Raw genomic sequence first — 16,926 nt, 5'->3', positions numbered from 1 at the left:
TCATAATCGAATGTCCTGTATACATACACCCTTGGAGGTCGACCCGGGGGGGGAATATGGGGATGCGGGGGGTGGGGGTGCTACTTCACTGAAATGAGTTTTTGCAGGGTGGGATGTCTGATACTTATGAGCTGCCCCAAGCATACCAACGGGTGTGTTGGTCGTTAATGGAAAGGTCGCATTTGACGCTGCATAACAACAAATTTCTCAGCATATGCCAGTGATATTAAACTTTATTCTGATTCAGATTCTGCTAAATAAACTTGAATCTTGAATCATTATCTTTCCTATTGAATTTTCTTTAGGATGAAGTCAAGACCATCTTTGCCTACAGTCAATGTCTACCTGAATGAAGCTACTCCTGTTCGTGTTCATATTCAGAAACCCAAGCTGCTGCCTTCTGTTGTGGAAGTAGGTAAAAATGATGTCAGTCACTTAGATGATTGATACCTGACAAATATTTGGAGAAAGTCTTGGCTGAGGAACGAAAGGGGACAATTGAAGTTTTTGTATATGGCATTTTGTGGCGATTTGTAATGTACTGTCTAAAAAGAATAAGTGTAGCAGATTAAGTAGCAAAGTATAAAAGAGAATTGGATAATCAATTAAAACCAAAATAACTTACTGACTATGCAGAAGGATGGCATAACAGGAGCTGACATGGACATTATGGGTTGAATGTCTCCTATGCAATATCAATCTAGGAATCTAAGTTTTCCTGTTGGCACATAGATGAAGGAAAAAGGCCTAGATAGAGTAGACATGGAGAGCATGTTCACTATAGTGGGGGTGTCTAGCTCCAGAGGGTACAGCCTCAGAATAGAAGGACATCACCTTGGAACAGAACTGAAGAAGAATTTCTTAAGCCTAATTCTGCTCCTATGTCTTATGGTATTGTGGGAGAGAAGGGCAAGATTAATATTAGAGTAGGTTAAAAGGTTGGCAGAACATCATGTGTGGAAGGATATGTTGTGTTACACCTTTACCAAAGTACTAAATGGGGGTGAGTAATAAGGAGATAAGGATAAAAATAAAGATATAGGATATAGGATAAAATAAGATATAGGATATATATAAAGGATATAAAGATAAGGATATATCTTGTGTGATATATTTCATTTTCATTCCAGGACAACCCCAAAAGCTCTACCTTCAGCTATTCAGAGGCACAGTCACTGTTAAGTATTTAGGAGACCCAGTAGTCAGTCTCTTTCACGGGAAGCTCCCAGAAATACCTGGCTGAAGATGACCCAATTATTTATTATAGTAATGTAGGTTAAAGGATAAATATTACGCACATATAATAATACAGGAGTTTTACCTCTTCTTCAAGTTAATGGTAAGGGAGTTTTGAATTCCACTCTACAAAAGATAGTTAGCCTTGGTTTAATTATTAAACTTTAATACATCATCAGAAAAGCCACCTTTCCCAATGGCCCTTTCACTCCTTAAAGACCTGGCTCCAAATCTTCTAGACCACAATCTCTCATCTTTAACTTTCTTGCCAATCTGAATAGTGTCTCTGCATCCACCATGTGTTGCATACCGAGGGTATTATCTCCCAGTTATTACAGGTGTCCAAAGGAAAGCTGTCAGCTGAGTCAGTCTCAGAAGAGGAAAGCTAATGATTGCTGCAAATCCAAAACTTTTCTGTGCAGTCAAAATTGCAAACAGGAAGTAAGTTAACAAATCAGATTATTCTTTCCTTGTAAGAAAAGGCAAAAATAGATTGTGCATCTTTTTTTTAAATTGTTATGAAAATGAAAACAAAAGTTTTTGGAAATATATTTTTTAGGGTGATGATTCTGATCTAATTAGAAACATAGAAAACCTACAGCACAATACAGGCCCTTCGGCCCACAATGCTATGCCAAGTATGTACTTACTTTAGAAATTACCTAGGGTTACCCATAGTCCTCTATTTTTTGTGCCTATCCAAGAGTCTCTTAAAAGACCATATTGTATCCACCTCCACCACCGTCGCCAGCAGCCCATTCCACACACTCACCACACTCTGAGTAAAAAAACTTACCCCTGACATCTCTTCTGTACCTACTTCCTTTCTTTCTTTCTAAATCTTTTTATTAATATTAGTAATATGGACAGAATACAGATGATATATTGATAAAGAAATTACCAACATACACATTCCATTACATATGAAAAAAAACATACATAATAGTTACAATATAAATGAGTTTACCAAGACATAAGCCATAAGATATATGTATGGACATAGTAAATCTAAATATTTCATAATGTATAATATAAAAAAACAGAAAAAAGAAAGAAAAAAAACAAAAAAAAATTTATATAATGCAAAACTAACTAATCTAATCTAATCTAATAACTATAACTAATAAGTAATATAAAAGAAAAAAAAACAAACAAAAGAGAAGGAAAAAAAAAGTGGGCTGTTTATAATATCTCACAAAAATAAGTATTCATCAATGCCGTCACTTCCGGTCCTCTCAAAATACATAAGCTAAAAGCTGGGAAATCAAATGTACTTGGCACAGGGTCATATTACATCATATGAAAATATTGAATAAATGGTCTCCATAACTTTTCAAATTTAATAGAAGTCTCAAAAGTACCACTTCTAATTTTTTCTAAATTTAAACATAACATAGTTTGAGAGAACCAATTAAATACAGTGGGAGGATCAATTTCTTTCCAATTCAACAATATAGATCTTCTAGCCATCAGAGTTAGAAATGCAATCATTTGACGGGCTGAAGAAGAGAAATGCTGTGAATCTAACATTGGTAAACCAAAAATTGCGGTAACAGGATGAGGTTGTAAATCAATATTCAAAACCGCAGAAATAATATCAAAAATATCTTTCCAATATTTCTCCAAAAATGAACACGACCAAAACATGTGAGTTAAAGACGCAATTTCAGAATGACATCTATCACAAATAGGACTTATATGAGAGTAAAAATGAGCTAATTTATCCTTGGACATATGGGCCCTATGTACAACCTTAAATTGTATTAGTGAATGTTTGGCACATAACGATGATGTATTAACTAATTGAAGAATTCTATCCCAATTCTCACTAGAAATACTAAAACTAAGCTCTCTTTCCCAATCCTGTTTAGTCTTATAAAGGGGCTCTGAACGTATCTTCATAATTCTGTACCTACTTCCAAGCACCTTAAAACTGTGCCCTCTTGTGTTAGCCATTTCAGCCCTGGGAAAAAGCCTCTGACTATCCACACGATATGCCTCTCATCATCTTATACACCTCTATCAGGTCACCTCTCATCCTCCATCGCTCCAAGGCCAAGTTCGCTCAACATATTCTCATAAGGCGTGCTCCACAATCCTTGTAAATCTCCTCTGCACACTTTCTATAGTTTCCACATCCTTCTTATAGTGAGGTGACCAGAACTGAGCACAGTACTCCAAGTGGGGTCTGACCAGTGTCCTATATAAATGTCGCATTACCTCTCAGCTCTTGACCCCAATCCCATGGTTGATTAAGGCCAATATACCATATGCTTTCTTAACTGCAGAGTCAATCTGCGCAGTAGCTTTGAGTGTTCTATGGACTCAGACCCCAAGATCCCTCTGATCCTCCACACTGCCAAGAGTCTTACCATTAATACTATATTCTGCCATCATATTTGACCTACCAAAATGAACCACCTCACACTTAACTGGGTTGAACTCCACCTGCCACTTCTCAGCCCAGTTTTGCATCCTATTGATGTCCCACTGTAAATTCTGATAACCTTTCACACTATCCACAACACCCCCAACCTTTGTGTCATCAGCAAACTTACTAACCCATTCCTCCACTTCCTCATCCAAGTCATTCATAAAAATCATGAAGAAAGGGATCCCAGAACAGATCTCTGAGGCACACCACTGGTCACCGATTTCCATGCAGAATATGACCCGTCTACAACTACTGTTTGTCTTCTATGGGCAAGCCAATTTTGGATCCACAAAGCAAGGTCTCCTTGGATCCCATGCCTCCTTATTTGCACAATAAACCTTGTTAGTTGTGTTAATTACTTGTTAATTGGAATGAAATTTAATACATAAATTTATTAGAGGATTGTGTAGCATGGAATCATGCCCTTTAGCCCAATTCATTTATGCTGACCATGGTATCCACCAATCTAGCTCTGCGAATGGCCTGCATCCTTCTCAACATCTCTCTTCATGTGCTTATCCAAATATTTTTAATGTTGTTATTGTACCTGCCATGAGCACTTTATCTGGTAGCTTATCTGGTACACCAACCTCTGCTTGATGAAGTTGTCCATCAGTTCCTTTCAAATCTTCTCCTGTCACCTCAGACCAATGCCCTTTCGGTTCCTTTTCCAATGGAAAACGCTATGTGCTTTCTCTATCCCTGATGATTTCACGCACCTCTCAGTTTCCTATATTCCAAGGAATAAAGTCCTGCATTACCTCTCCCTATAACTCAGACACTTGAATCCTGGCTGAATCCTCATAAATCTTGTCTACCCTCTTTCCCGTTTAATGATGGCTTTTGTATTACAGAGTGGCCAAAATTGTGCACAGTAATCCAAATGCGATCCCACCAACATCTTATACAACTGCAATGTAATGTTCCCACTTGTAAACTCAGTGCCTCTGACTGATGAGAGCCTTCTTCACTTCTTAACCACCATGTCAACCTGCACTACTGCTATCAGTAAACCACGTACTTGTACACCTAAGTCCATCTGTTCTGCAGCATTCTCTTTATATTATACTCCCTGTAATAGTAACATTTTTAATTACATCCAGGGTGTTTCCAATGCATTAAATTATTAAATCCTGAGCAAATTTCTTCCGTACATACAGTACTGTGCAAAAGTCTAGGCACATGAAAACAAAATATGTAAACCAAAGATGCTTTCAAACATAATGACCACCCTTTGCCTTTAAAACTGCTTCCGTCCTCTTTGGTACACTGTCGTGCAGTTTTATAAGAAAATCGTCTGGTAGTTTGTTCCAACCAACTTCCACAAACTTTGACTGTCTCATTTGCTTCTGTCTCTCCAGGTGATCTCAGACAACCTTGAGATCAGGGCTCATCTGAAACCATATAAAAATCTGGTCTGCCTAAGGCTTGTGCACAGTACTTTATGTGAAATACTAGACAACATTGATGTAGTATAGAGGTGCTTTGAAGAAGACTTTTATTTTATCCCAAGTTTGTTTGGAATTGGGAGTGCAGAGACAGATGCTGTCTTATCCTTTAGGAAGTAATTAAAGGGGCAGTGGATTGCCAAGGCAAAGGAAGTTATGGACCAAGTGCTGGTAAATTGGATTAGCTCAGATTGCTTGCTTGATTCTCAGCATGGGCACGATGGGTCAAAGGGACTGTTTCTGTGCTCTATATCTTTGGAACTGGATTGTATAGTCCAATTTATATGAAATAGTTTTCATTCAATTGTGAAAAATGCTATTTGATAAATTATATTGTATTTTTCATATTTATCTTTCATGAAGCAGAAACTACAAAACTTGTTTTATTGAACTTCCCAATAACCATGTGTGATTACACTGATGCAGGAAGGCTTTGTGATGGCGCTGGGCTTGCTGACTGCAAAGTTCTAAACTCAAACGAAGATTTTCAGCAATATCTGATAGCTAGCTATGGTCACCTCATTACAGAGAGGTTATACTGTAACTGCCTACTCTTGCAAGACTATAGACAATAGACAATAGGTGCAGAAGTAGACCATTCAGCCCCTCGAGTCTGCACCGCCATTCTGAGATCATGGCTGATCATTCACTATCAATACCCAGTCCTTGCCTTGTCCCCATATCCCTTGATTCCCCTATCCATCAGATATCTATCCAGCTCCTTCTTGAAAGCATCCAGAGAATTGGCCTCCACCGTCTTCCGTGGCTGTGTATTCCACACCTCCACAACTCTCTGGGAGAAGAAGCTCTTCCTCAACTCTGTTTTAAATAACTGACCTCTTATTCTCAATCCATGCCCTCTGGTACTGGACTCTCCCAACATCTGGAACATATTTCCTGCCTCAATCCTATCAAATCCTTTAGTTATCTTAAACGTTTCAATCAGATCCCCTCTCAATCTCCTCAGTTCCAGTGTGTACAAGCCCAATCTCTCCAATCTCTCTGCGTAAGACAGCCCTGCCATCCCAGGAATCAACCTATTGAATCTACGCTGCACTTCCTCAATTGCCAGAATGTCCTTCCTTAAACCTGGAGACCAAAACTGTACACAATATTCCAGGCGTGGTCTCACCAGGGCCCTGTACAAATGCAAAAGGACATCCTTGCTCTTGTATTCAATTCCCCTTGTAACAAAGGCCAACATTCCATTTGCCCTCTTCACTGCCTGTTGCACTTGCTCATTCACCTTCATTGACTGATGAACTAGGACTCCTAGGTCTCTTTGCATTTCTCCCTTACCTAACTCTACACCGTTCAGACAATACTCTGCCCTCTTGTTCCTGCTTCCAAAGTGGATAACTTCACATTTATTCACAAATAAATGTTCATTTCCCTGCCATGAATTTAGCTCCCAACACTGATTATTTGAGTGGTGGGTACCCCCTCCCTTCCAAGGAGGAGATACATCCGACTAACAAAGTCATTTAAGCACAGTTCATTTATTTGTTAGTGACACAAGCTTAAATCCAGACAAAATTCTTAAGACACATTGAAAACTCACAGTGATTTTCTATCTTATAAAAGACTTCCAAATTGCATTTGATCTCTAAAACGCAAATGATTTCCAACACACAGGTACTTTTCCTATAAGATAAAGCGACATACCAACAAGTTGTAGACAAACGAATCGTCTGTGGCAGAAATCAAGGCAGAGGAATGGATTCTCGTCACCCCATCTTTCTGTCACTCTTCTTATTGATCCCTGACTGTTCCTAACAAGCCTGACAGCTCTCTGCATTTACAATTTTTTCTGCCACTGGGTGATTAGCATGTGATATTTTTTTCTGATACTCTTTTACACAAGCAATCTAAAAACAGCTGGAGCTAGAGTTCCCAGTTACCTACAACTAATGCTGAAAGCTGACTTTCTGAGTACAGAAACCTGCCACCTATTAATAGATCACCAACAAGAGAAAATCCAAGCAACACGCACAAAATGCTGGAGGAATTCAGCAGGCCAGGCAACATCTGGGGAAGAGTGCTGTCGACGTTTCAGGCCAAAACCCTTCGGTGTGACCATTTAATATGCTAATTGATAGTATCAATCTGGTCTGCAAGCTTCCTTGAACTAAGCAACTTAACCAACTTTGTCTAGTTTGAGCAAGCCAATTAAAACTAAAATAATCCCAGTTGCCTTACATTGCATCTCCTAAGCAACCAGCCCTGTGCTGGCCAGCATCCTATGTACTTCATAGTGCTGCTTGTTTGCAAAGCTCTCCTTTTAACTTCAGACTGATTACTGCTTGCTACTTACATTAAGAACTGTGTGTGACAAGAAGCTGAACAAACAATATTGGTTGGCAGTTTATCTTACTCAAAAACAACTCTTTGATCCCTACAGCTGAGCTAGGCAAAAAAGGCCAAGTGTCCCTGGAGAGTGAATATCCATCACAGCCTAATAGCAGTGGATAACTGTGAGCATACCTATGCTTAGGAAAGTGGGGATACACTTGACCAAGACTAGAACTAGGACAAAGTTAAAGATGAGCTTTATTTGTCACATATACATCAAAACATAAAGTGATCTGTGTCTTTTTGCATTAAGAATCAACACATTCCGAGGAAACCATGTTTTAGGCACCAACAGAACATACCCACAAATTACCAACTCATATGGTTTTGAAATATGAGAGAAAACTGGAGCACCCAGAGGAAGTCCTAATTAATTATAGTGATAGCATTGATGGGAAGACAAATAGATGAAAAAGCAACAATCTGGTCAAATAAAAGAAAAATATTAAAATATTTAGAGCATAGAGGCATTTCATTTGAGTCCAAAAATTACTGTTAGTGCTGATAGCCCACATGACCAATAACTCACCTTCAAGGACACTTAATCTCATGTTCTCGATGTTTATTGTTTATTTATTTATATTTGCATTTACACGGTGTGTTGCCTTCTGTGCTCTAGTTGAATATCCTAATTGGGCGGTCCTCCATTTATTCTGTTATAGCAACTATTTAATAGATTAGTTGAGAATGCCCACAAAAAATTAATCTCAGGGTTCTCTGTGGTGACATATATGTACTTTGAAAATAAAATTTTCTTGGAGCTTTCCTCTAATTATGTTCCTTTTCATCTCGCGGTGATTTAAACATTGCTATTCAGTGTAGCTGCCCTTAATGTCAATGTCTCATAATCAAAACCAGAGGACAGAAAGATGTCTCCTGAATAGATTTATTAAAAGTTCTCTTTAATTTAGTATCCTTAATTAATAAGATGGTATGGTACTGCAGTGGTCAGCATAACGCTTTACACTGTCAGCAGTCACCAATTGGGGGTTCAATTCCCACTGTTACCTGCAAGGAATTAGTATGTTCTCCCCCAGAACTCATGGGTTTCCTCCAGCTAGTTCAATTTTGTCACACATTCCAAAGATATACAGGTTAGTGTTAGTGAGTTGTGGACACTTGAAAGCATGGCAACCCTTGCTTCCTGCTCTCCCTCAATGCAAACAATGCATTTCACTGTATATTTCAATGTACAAACGTTTGTACATGTGACTAATAACAGTAATCTAGTTTAATATTTAATCTGAGAGTTCTTTCACATGAATAATTTTAATATATGGGAAAATATATTACTGTTTAATTGGAGTACTTTCTTAGCACACTTGAATGTATTTTTAAGAGGGTGCAAAATCCAGTAAATTCAAATATTTATAATTTTAAATAACATTATGTCACACATGATTCATATAATATTTTATCACTTTAAAATTCAGAGACCAGCACAAGCTCTTAAAGCCATCCCTGGCAGGATAGAAAAGGTCTCTACACTTTACCATTTCAGTAATGCAAACTTTAATGTGGAAGCCAATAGTTATGAGCAAATGAATCAATGTGGGCAGCAGATTGGCAGAGTAATGGAAGACTTGAAACAACTGAAAAATTAAGTATGTTTTGATAATTTTTCATTTTAAAAAATAGATTGATGAGATTCTTGGATAATGTTGCCTCTAGTGCTAGCTAATTAGTTGCATTTTCCACTTGAACCTTTCATTGGAGAACAGTTCACTGATGATGCATGATGTAATAGGTTGAATCTGAAGGTGCACCGAGCAAAAAGACACCTCAGTATTTGCTGCAGAATAGACAACGAATGTATTGTAAATTATTTTGGGTAATTCACTACATTTGCCTCTGTAACCTCTAAAACAAATTGTTAAAATTTCCCCCACAAAAGCTGAACACATCAAATGAACTATCTGAGGAAGACTTGGATGTTTCTAGTAAATCAAATTGCATGGCTGAAGACTTTGAAGCTGAACTGTCACAAACAAGTAATAAGGATAGAGCTATCTGGAAGACTTTTGAAAAGTTACAAGAACTGGACTTGAAAGGGTAATTATGTTTGTCTTTTGTACGATAATGCAATGTAAAAGAGAATGTTTTAAGTTCCAAGTCCATTTATTATCGAAGTATGTATACTATATACAACTTGAAAATTCATCTCCTTCCAGGCAGCCACAAAACAAAGGAACCCAATAGAACCCATTTTTAAAAAAGGCCATTCAACACCCAATGTCCAGGGGGAGAAACAAATTGTTCAAACAATAATAATAAACAAATAACATTAAGAACCAAAATTCACAAAAGTGAATCACAGTCCCAGTCATTGTTGCAGTCGATTCAGGAGCCTGTTAGTTGCAGGCCATTGCAGAGACAAATAAACCTTGAGGTTTATTTGTAAACCTTGAGGTTTATTTGTAAACCAAGCTGAACTGGCCCATCGCTCACCTTTGGCCCCAACACCCTGACCGTTTCAATCTGGCCTGGCGCTTAAATTGTCCAAACCTCTTGTCATTTTTTGCATTTAGACCCAGGCCCTGCCATTTCAATATTGTCTCAGGGCTGGGCTATTGTCAGGGCCATCTCAATTCGACCTGTACCTGACCTTTCCAATTCAGCCCGGCAATTAAATGGATTAATAAGAAATGAGATTGTCTGATATTTTAACTAGTATTCAAATAATGTACTCTTTGTTGAAAAACATAAACTCCACAAGTAAAAAGGAATCTGTTCCAGGAGAGTTTAAGATGAAAATCTGGTATTAAATTTCTTACACAAATAGTAAGAAGAATATTAAATTTTGAGGAGCACTGGAAAATGACTACAGATCTCAAGCAGAGGGAAAAGAGATTGTATGAGTAAACTAAGAGGAAATAAAATTCCACAGAAAGAAAGTAAAAATAAATGTGTGTGCCTTCAAGGGAACAATAAGGTGGCAAAGTGATTAAACTAATAGCTCCCTGCAGAAGCTGTAAAACTGAAGTGGAATGAATAGTGAGAAGCTGCTAACACTAAAACAATTGCACTGGTGAAATTATAGAACTCAAATCAATCAAACTCCCTGGACCCTGTAGCCTGTGTCGCAGGGGTCAATAAAAAGTGGCCAGAGAGAGAGCGCAAGAGAATGGATACATCAGTGATCATCTTGTGATCTAATAATGGAGAACTGGGAGGTGATTTAGACAGAATGGATATGATCTGGTACTGTCAGCATAGCTTTGTAATTGGGAAGTCCCTTCGCATTCTTTGAGAAGTTAACCAAGAGGGCAGAAGAGGGTAGGGAAATGGATGTTGTCTATATAGACTTCAGCAAGGTCTTTGATGGCAGGTTATTTTGTATACATGCAATTCCGGGTGGAGATAGCAGATTGGATTCATAATTGGCTCATTGGTTGGGAGCAGAGGGCCAAGGGTTGTTTCTCAGTCTGGAGACCTGGGTCTAATGGTGTGCCAGGTGGGTTGTTGCTTGTAATTTAAATAAATGATTTGGATGTGAAGGTAGAAAGCATGGTTTGTAAGCTTTACAGATAATACTAAAATAGTTGATGTTATATATAGTGCAGAGGGATATGAAAAATTACAAGGGGAGTGGTTATTGATTAGCTAATTATGTGAGCTGAGAACTGGCTTTCAATCCAGATAGATGTAAGGTATTGCGTTTTGGGAGATTAAATCTGGATAGGACATTGTATAGTGAATGGTAAGACTCCTGGTAGTGTTATGGAACTGAGGCACCTGGGAGAGCAAGTGCATAGTTCACAGCAGAAAAGTATTTGACATTCGGGTTTTTTATCAGTCAGAGCATTGAGTACAAGAGCTGGAGAGTTGTGATGCAGTTACATAAGACATGGGTGGGGCTGCCCTTGGAGTGCAATGTACGGTTTTGGTTACTATTATAGGAAAGATGTTATTAAACCAGAAACAGTACAGAAAACATTACCAAGTGGTTGCCTGGACTTGGGGGCCTGAGTACAAGGAGAGGATAGGCAGAAGGTTCTGAACTCAGCCTGCTCCATCTTGGGCACTAGCCTCCATATCATCCAGGACTTCTTCAAAAAGTAATGAGAGTAATCCATCATTAAGGACCAGCATCACTCAGGACATGCCCTCTTCTCATTGCCACCATCAAGGAGGGGGTAAAGGAGCATAAAGGCACACACTCAACGATTCAGGTACAGTTTTTTCCCCTCTACCATCAGATTTCTGAACGAACATTGAACCCATGGACTACTTTCTTTGCATGATTTATTTCATTTAACTATTTAAATATATATATATATATATATATTCAATTCACAGTATTGCAATGTACTACTGCTGCATAACAAATTTCACAACATATGCTGGTGTTATTAAACCTGATTCTGGTTTTGATTCTGACTAGGACTTTAATCACTGAAACATAGGAGACAGAGATATATAGGATCACGAGAGCCGTAAACAGGGTAAAAGTACTTAGTCAGTTTTCCAGGAATGGGGTGCTAAAAAATCTGAGGACATAGATTTAAGATCAGAGGCAAAAGATTTAAAAGGGACATCAGGGACAGCTTCATGTTGGTCTGTTGGTCTTTATTGCAAAGGAATTGCTGCTCAAATAAGGGATGTCTTCTTTTCAAGGTACAGAGTTTTGATGAGAGCATTAGAAGAACCATGTTTTGTTTTGATCTCAATACCAAAAGGAGAATGCAGTTGCACCATTGATCTCTGTATTTAATTCTGTGATAAAGGATTTGTCTAAAGAGAAGCTGAGTTAGACGGAGCTTTATACCTGAAGCTTGGAAAAATAAGTTTGTGAATTTTGAAAAAGAAACCATCTTTTCCAAACCTACAGCTTCAGAAAATTGAAACAGTATGATCAACAGGTGAGATACACAAACAGAATTAAAACTGATAGTCTGAGCTCTCTAAATTGAGTTTAAATTTGGAAATTGCTAGTGCACAATCTGAAATGTGTTTATTGGTAAAAATTTCAGTCATTTTGGAGTTAATGTGTTGTATCTTGAACTATCGTCAGGTGTGTGATTTGAATCCTCACTGATGAATCTTTTGTCACTGTTTAGGATGGAAAGAAAAGGTCTTGCTGAAGAGAGCAAGCTGTCAATGGCACTAAAAGAAGCTGAAGCAACATGCATAGCTGCAGCAAAGCAAGTGGCAATACTAAAGAATTCCATTGCAGAGTTAATGCAGGTGCGCATGAAATACCACAGGTAATTGAGAAAGTGTTAATTTGTACAGCAAACTACAGTACTTGGTACTTGCTGGCTCCATGCAGCTATGCCTAAGGCCAATTTAGACAAAAACCACTTGACAGATGAAAGCACGAAAGGCTGGGGATAACCAGCATGTTTCCTTACTTTCCAGCCCTGATTAAAGCTTCACTCTCAACTGATCCTGACTTATGACCCAAGTATCTCCAGCATTTTCTGTTTTTATTTTGAGTTTTCAGTAGTTTACAGATGGATGCTGCATAGAAGTTAGGGACATAATTGTACAAGACTGACAGAGTGAGAAGGAAGGAGAGACTAGAGAGGGAGAAGTTCTTTGGTGGCAGGAAAAAGGACATTGCAGAGAGCATTGATTTGGAGAAGGTGTGAAAAATACAGAAGATGAGTATATGTGGGAGGATTAGGGTGTGTACCAAGAGGATGCTGGAAAGATTTGTTAGTAGTAATCTTTCAAGAATCAGTAGATTCCAGTGGACTAGGAAATTGCAAATATCACTCCACTCTTCAAGAAGGAAGGAAGGTAGAAGAAATGAAATCATAGGGCAATTAACCTGACTTCAATGGTTGGGAAGATGTTGGAGTCCATTATTAAGAATGAGACCAGAGTACTTGCATGCACATGATAAAATAGACCGAAGTCAACATGGTTTCCATGTTGGTAGAAAGAATAAAAGCTTAAAGTATTTTCTAAACAGGGCAAAAATTCAAAAGACAGAGGTGAAAAGGGACTTAGATATCCTTGTGCAGGATTTCTTAGAAACATAGAAATCTGCAGCACATTACAGGCCCTTCAGCCCCTTCATGCTGACTATGTAAACTACTCTAGAAACTGCCTAGAATTTCCCTACCTCATAGCCCTCTATTTTTCTAGGCTCCATGTACCAATCTAAGAGTATCTTAAAAGACCCTATTGTATCCCTCTACCACCTTCACTGACAGTGATAAAATAGACCACCTCTGTGTGAAAAACTTACCTCGACATCCCCCTTGTACCTACTTCCAAGCAGCTGAGAACTATGCCCCCTCGTATTAGCCATTTCTGCCCTGGGAAAACGCTCGCATGGCAGAAAAAAATTCACATGGCTCATCCTCTTGCTCTTCACATACTTGTAGAATGCCTTGGAGTTTTCCTTAATCCTGCTCACCAAGGCCTTCTCTTGACCCCTTCTAGCTCTCCTAATTTCATTCTTGAGCTCCTTCCTGGCACCCTTGAAATTTTCTCCAGCTCTAACAGTACCTTCTTTCTTGAACCTTTCGTAAGCTTTTCTTTTCATCTTAACAAGATTTTCTACCTTCTTTGCACACCATGGTTCTTTTACCCTACCATCCATTCCCTGCCTCAATGGAACATACCTATGCAAAATTCCATGCAAAAATTTCCTGAACATTTGCCACATTTCTGCCGTGCATTTCCCTGAGAACATCAGCTCCCAATCTATGTTCCCAAGTTCCTACCTAATAGCATCATATTTCCCCCTACCTCAACTAAATGTATTCCCAAATTATCTGCTCCTATCCCTCTCCAGCACTACGGTAAAGGAGATAGAGTTGTGATCACTACCTCCAAAATGATCTCCTACCGAGAGATCTGACACTTGACCAAGTTCATGTGGTGAACTACATATAGGGACTCAGATTCTGGAAAGATGTAATAATAACAGGTTTATCGTGGTGGGAGATTTTAATTTCCCAAATATTGATTGGCATCTCCCTCAAGCAAAGGGTTTAGATGGGGAGGAGTTTGTTAGGTGTGTTCAGAAAGGTTTTCTGACACAATATATAGATAAGCCTACAAGAGGAAAGGCTGTATTTGATCTGGTATTGGGAAATGAACCTGGTCAGGTGTCAGGTCTCTCAATGGGAGAGCATTTTGGAGATCGTGATCACAGCATTGGAGAGGATAGGAAAAGACAAATTAGGGAAGTGTTTAATTGGAGTAAAGGGAAATATGAAGCTATCAGGCAAGAACTTGGAAGCATAAATTGGAAACAGATGTTCTCAGGGAAACGTACGGCGGAAAAGTGGCATATGTTCAGTGGATATTTGCGAGGCATTCTACATAGGTACATTCCAATGAGACAAGGAAAGGATGGTAGGGTACAGGATCCGTGGTGTACAAAGGCTGTTGAAAATCTAGTCAAGAAGAAAAGAAAAGCTTATAAAAGGTTCAAAAAGCTAGGTAATGATAGAAAACTAGGAGATGATAAGGCTAGCAGGAAGGAACTTAAGAATGAAATTAAAAGAGCCAGAAGGGGCCATGAGAAGGCCCTGGCAAGCAGGATTAAGGAAAACCTCAAGGCATTCTCCAAGTTTGTGAAGATCAAGAGGATAAGATGTGAGAGAATAGGACCAATCAAGTGTGACAGTGGAAAAGTGTGTATGGAACAGGAGGAGATAGCAGAGTGCTTAATGAATACTTTGCTTCAGTATTCACTACAGAAAAGGGTCTTGACAATTGTAGAGATGACTTACAACAGAATGAAAAGCTTGAGCATATAAACATCAAGAAAGAGGATGTGCTGGAGCTTTTGGATAGCATCAAGTTGGATAAGTCACCAGGACCAGACAAGTTGTACCCCAGGCTACTGTGGGAGGCGAGGGAGGAGGTTGCTGAGCCTCTAGCGATGATCTTTGCATTATCAATAGGGATGGGAGAGGTTCCAGAGGATTGGAGGTTTGTGGATGTTGTTCCATTACTCAAGAAAGGGAGTAGATAGCCCAGGAAATTATAGACAAGTGAGTCTTACTTAAGTGGTTGGTAAGTTGATGGAAAAGATCCTGAGAGGCAGGATTTATGAACATTTAGAGAAGCATAATATGAGTAGGAATAGTCAGCATGGCTTTGTCAAAGGCAGGTCATGCCTTACAAGCCTGATTGAATTTTTTGAGGTTGTGACTAAACATATTGATGAAGGTAGATCAGTAGGTGTAGTTTATATGGATTTCAGCAAAGTATTTGATAAGGTATCCCTTGTCAGGCTTATTGAGAAAGGAAGGAAGCATGGGATTCAAGAGAACCCTTGCATTGTGGATCCAGAATTGGCTTGCACACAGAAGGCAAAGAGTGCTTGTAGACAGGTCATATTCAGCATGGAGGTCAGTGACCCGGGGCGTGCCTCAGGGATTGATTCTGCGTTCCCTGCTCTTCATGATTTTTATAAATGACCTGGATGAGGAAGTGGAGGCATGGGTTAGTAAGTTTGCTGATGACACAAAGGTTGGGGGTGTTGTGGATAGTGTGGAAGGTTATCAGAAGTTACAGTGGGACATCAATAGGATGCAAAACTGGGCTGAGAAGTGGCAAGTGGAGTTCAACCCAGATAAATGTGAGGTGGTTCATTTTGGTAGGTCAAATATAATGGCAGACTATAGTATTAATGCTAAGACTCTTGGGAGTGTGGAGGATCAGAGGGATCTTGGGTTCTGAGTCCACAGGATACTCAAAGCTGCTGCGCAGGTTGACTCTGTGGTTAAGAAAGCATATGGTGCATTAGCCTTCATCAATTGTGGGATTGAGTTTAAGAGCTGAGAGGTAATGTTACAGCTATATAAGACCCTGCTCAGGCCCCACTTGGAGTACTGTGCTCAGTTCTGGTCACCTCACAAAAGGAAGGATATGGAAACTATAGAAAGGGTGCAGAGGAGATTTACAAGGATTGCGGAGCACGCCTTATGAGAATATGTTGAGCGAACTTGGCCTTTTCTCCTTGGAGCAATGGAGGATGAGAGGTGACCTGACAGAGGTGTATAAGATGATGAGAGGCATTGATCATGTGGATAGTCAGAGGCTTCTTCCCAGGGCTGAAATGGCACAGTTTTAAGGTGCTTGGAAACAGGTACAGAGGAGATATCAGGGGTAAGTTTTTTTACACAGAGAGCGGTGAGTGTGTGGAATGGGCTGCCGGCAACAGTGGTGGAGGCAGATATGAAAAGTTATTTTAAGAGACTCCTGGACGGGTACATGGAGCTTTGAAATATTGAGGGCTATTTGGTAATTTCTAAAGTAAGTACATGTTCGGAGAAGCATTGTGGGCTAAAGGGCCTGTATTATGCTGTAGGTTTTCTATGTTTTCTATGTTTCTGTGTTTCTGTCCTCTAATTGTCTTATCTACATACTAAATCAGGAATCCTTCCCGAACACACCTAACATACTCCACCCCATCAAATACCCTTGCTCTAAGGAGATGCCAGTCAATATTAGGAATGTTAAAATCACCTGTCACAAAAACCC

General features: G+C 39.2%; 1 protein-coding gene across 1 annotated transcript in view; it reads left to right on the top strand.

Annotated features, from left to right (window-relative positions):
* Window positions 1-16,926, top strand: part of LOC132401707 (outer dense fiber protein 2-like) — an 82,801-nt gene that overhangs the window by 2,925 nt on the left and 62,950 nt on the right. Inside the window, exons 3-5 of the mRNA XM_059983816.1 lie at window positions 306-411; window positions 9,365-9,522; window positions 12,531-12,657. Coding sequence (XP_059839799.1) covers window positions 307-411; window positions 9,365-9,522; window positions 12,531-12,657 — 390 coding nt within the window. The 5' untranslated portion in view covers window position 306. The remainder of the gene's footprint in view (window positions 1-305; window positions 412-9,364; window positions 9,523-12,530; window positions 12,658-16,926) is intronic.

Source organism: Hypanus sabinus, chromosome 11, assembly GCF_030144855.1.
Source record: "Hypanus sabinus isolate sHypSab1 chromosome 11, sHypSab1.hap1, whole genome shotgun sequence".
Taxonomy (NCBI): domain Eukaryota; kingdom Metazoa; phylum Chordata; class Chondrichthyes; order Myliobatiformes; family Dasyatidae; genus Hypanus; species Hypanus sabinus.
Note: the sequence above shows the minus strand (reverse complement) of the source record. Positions and strands in the feature narration are given on the sequence as shown.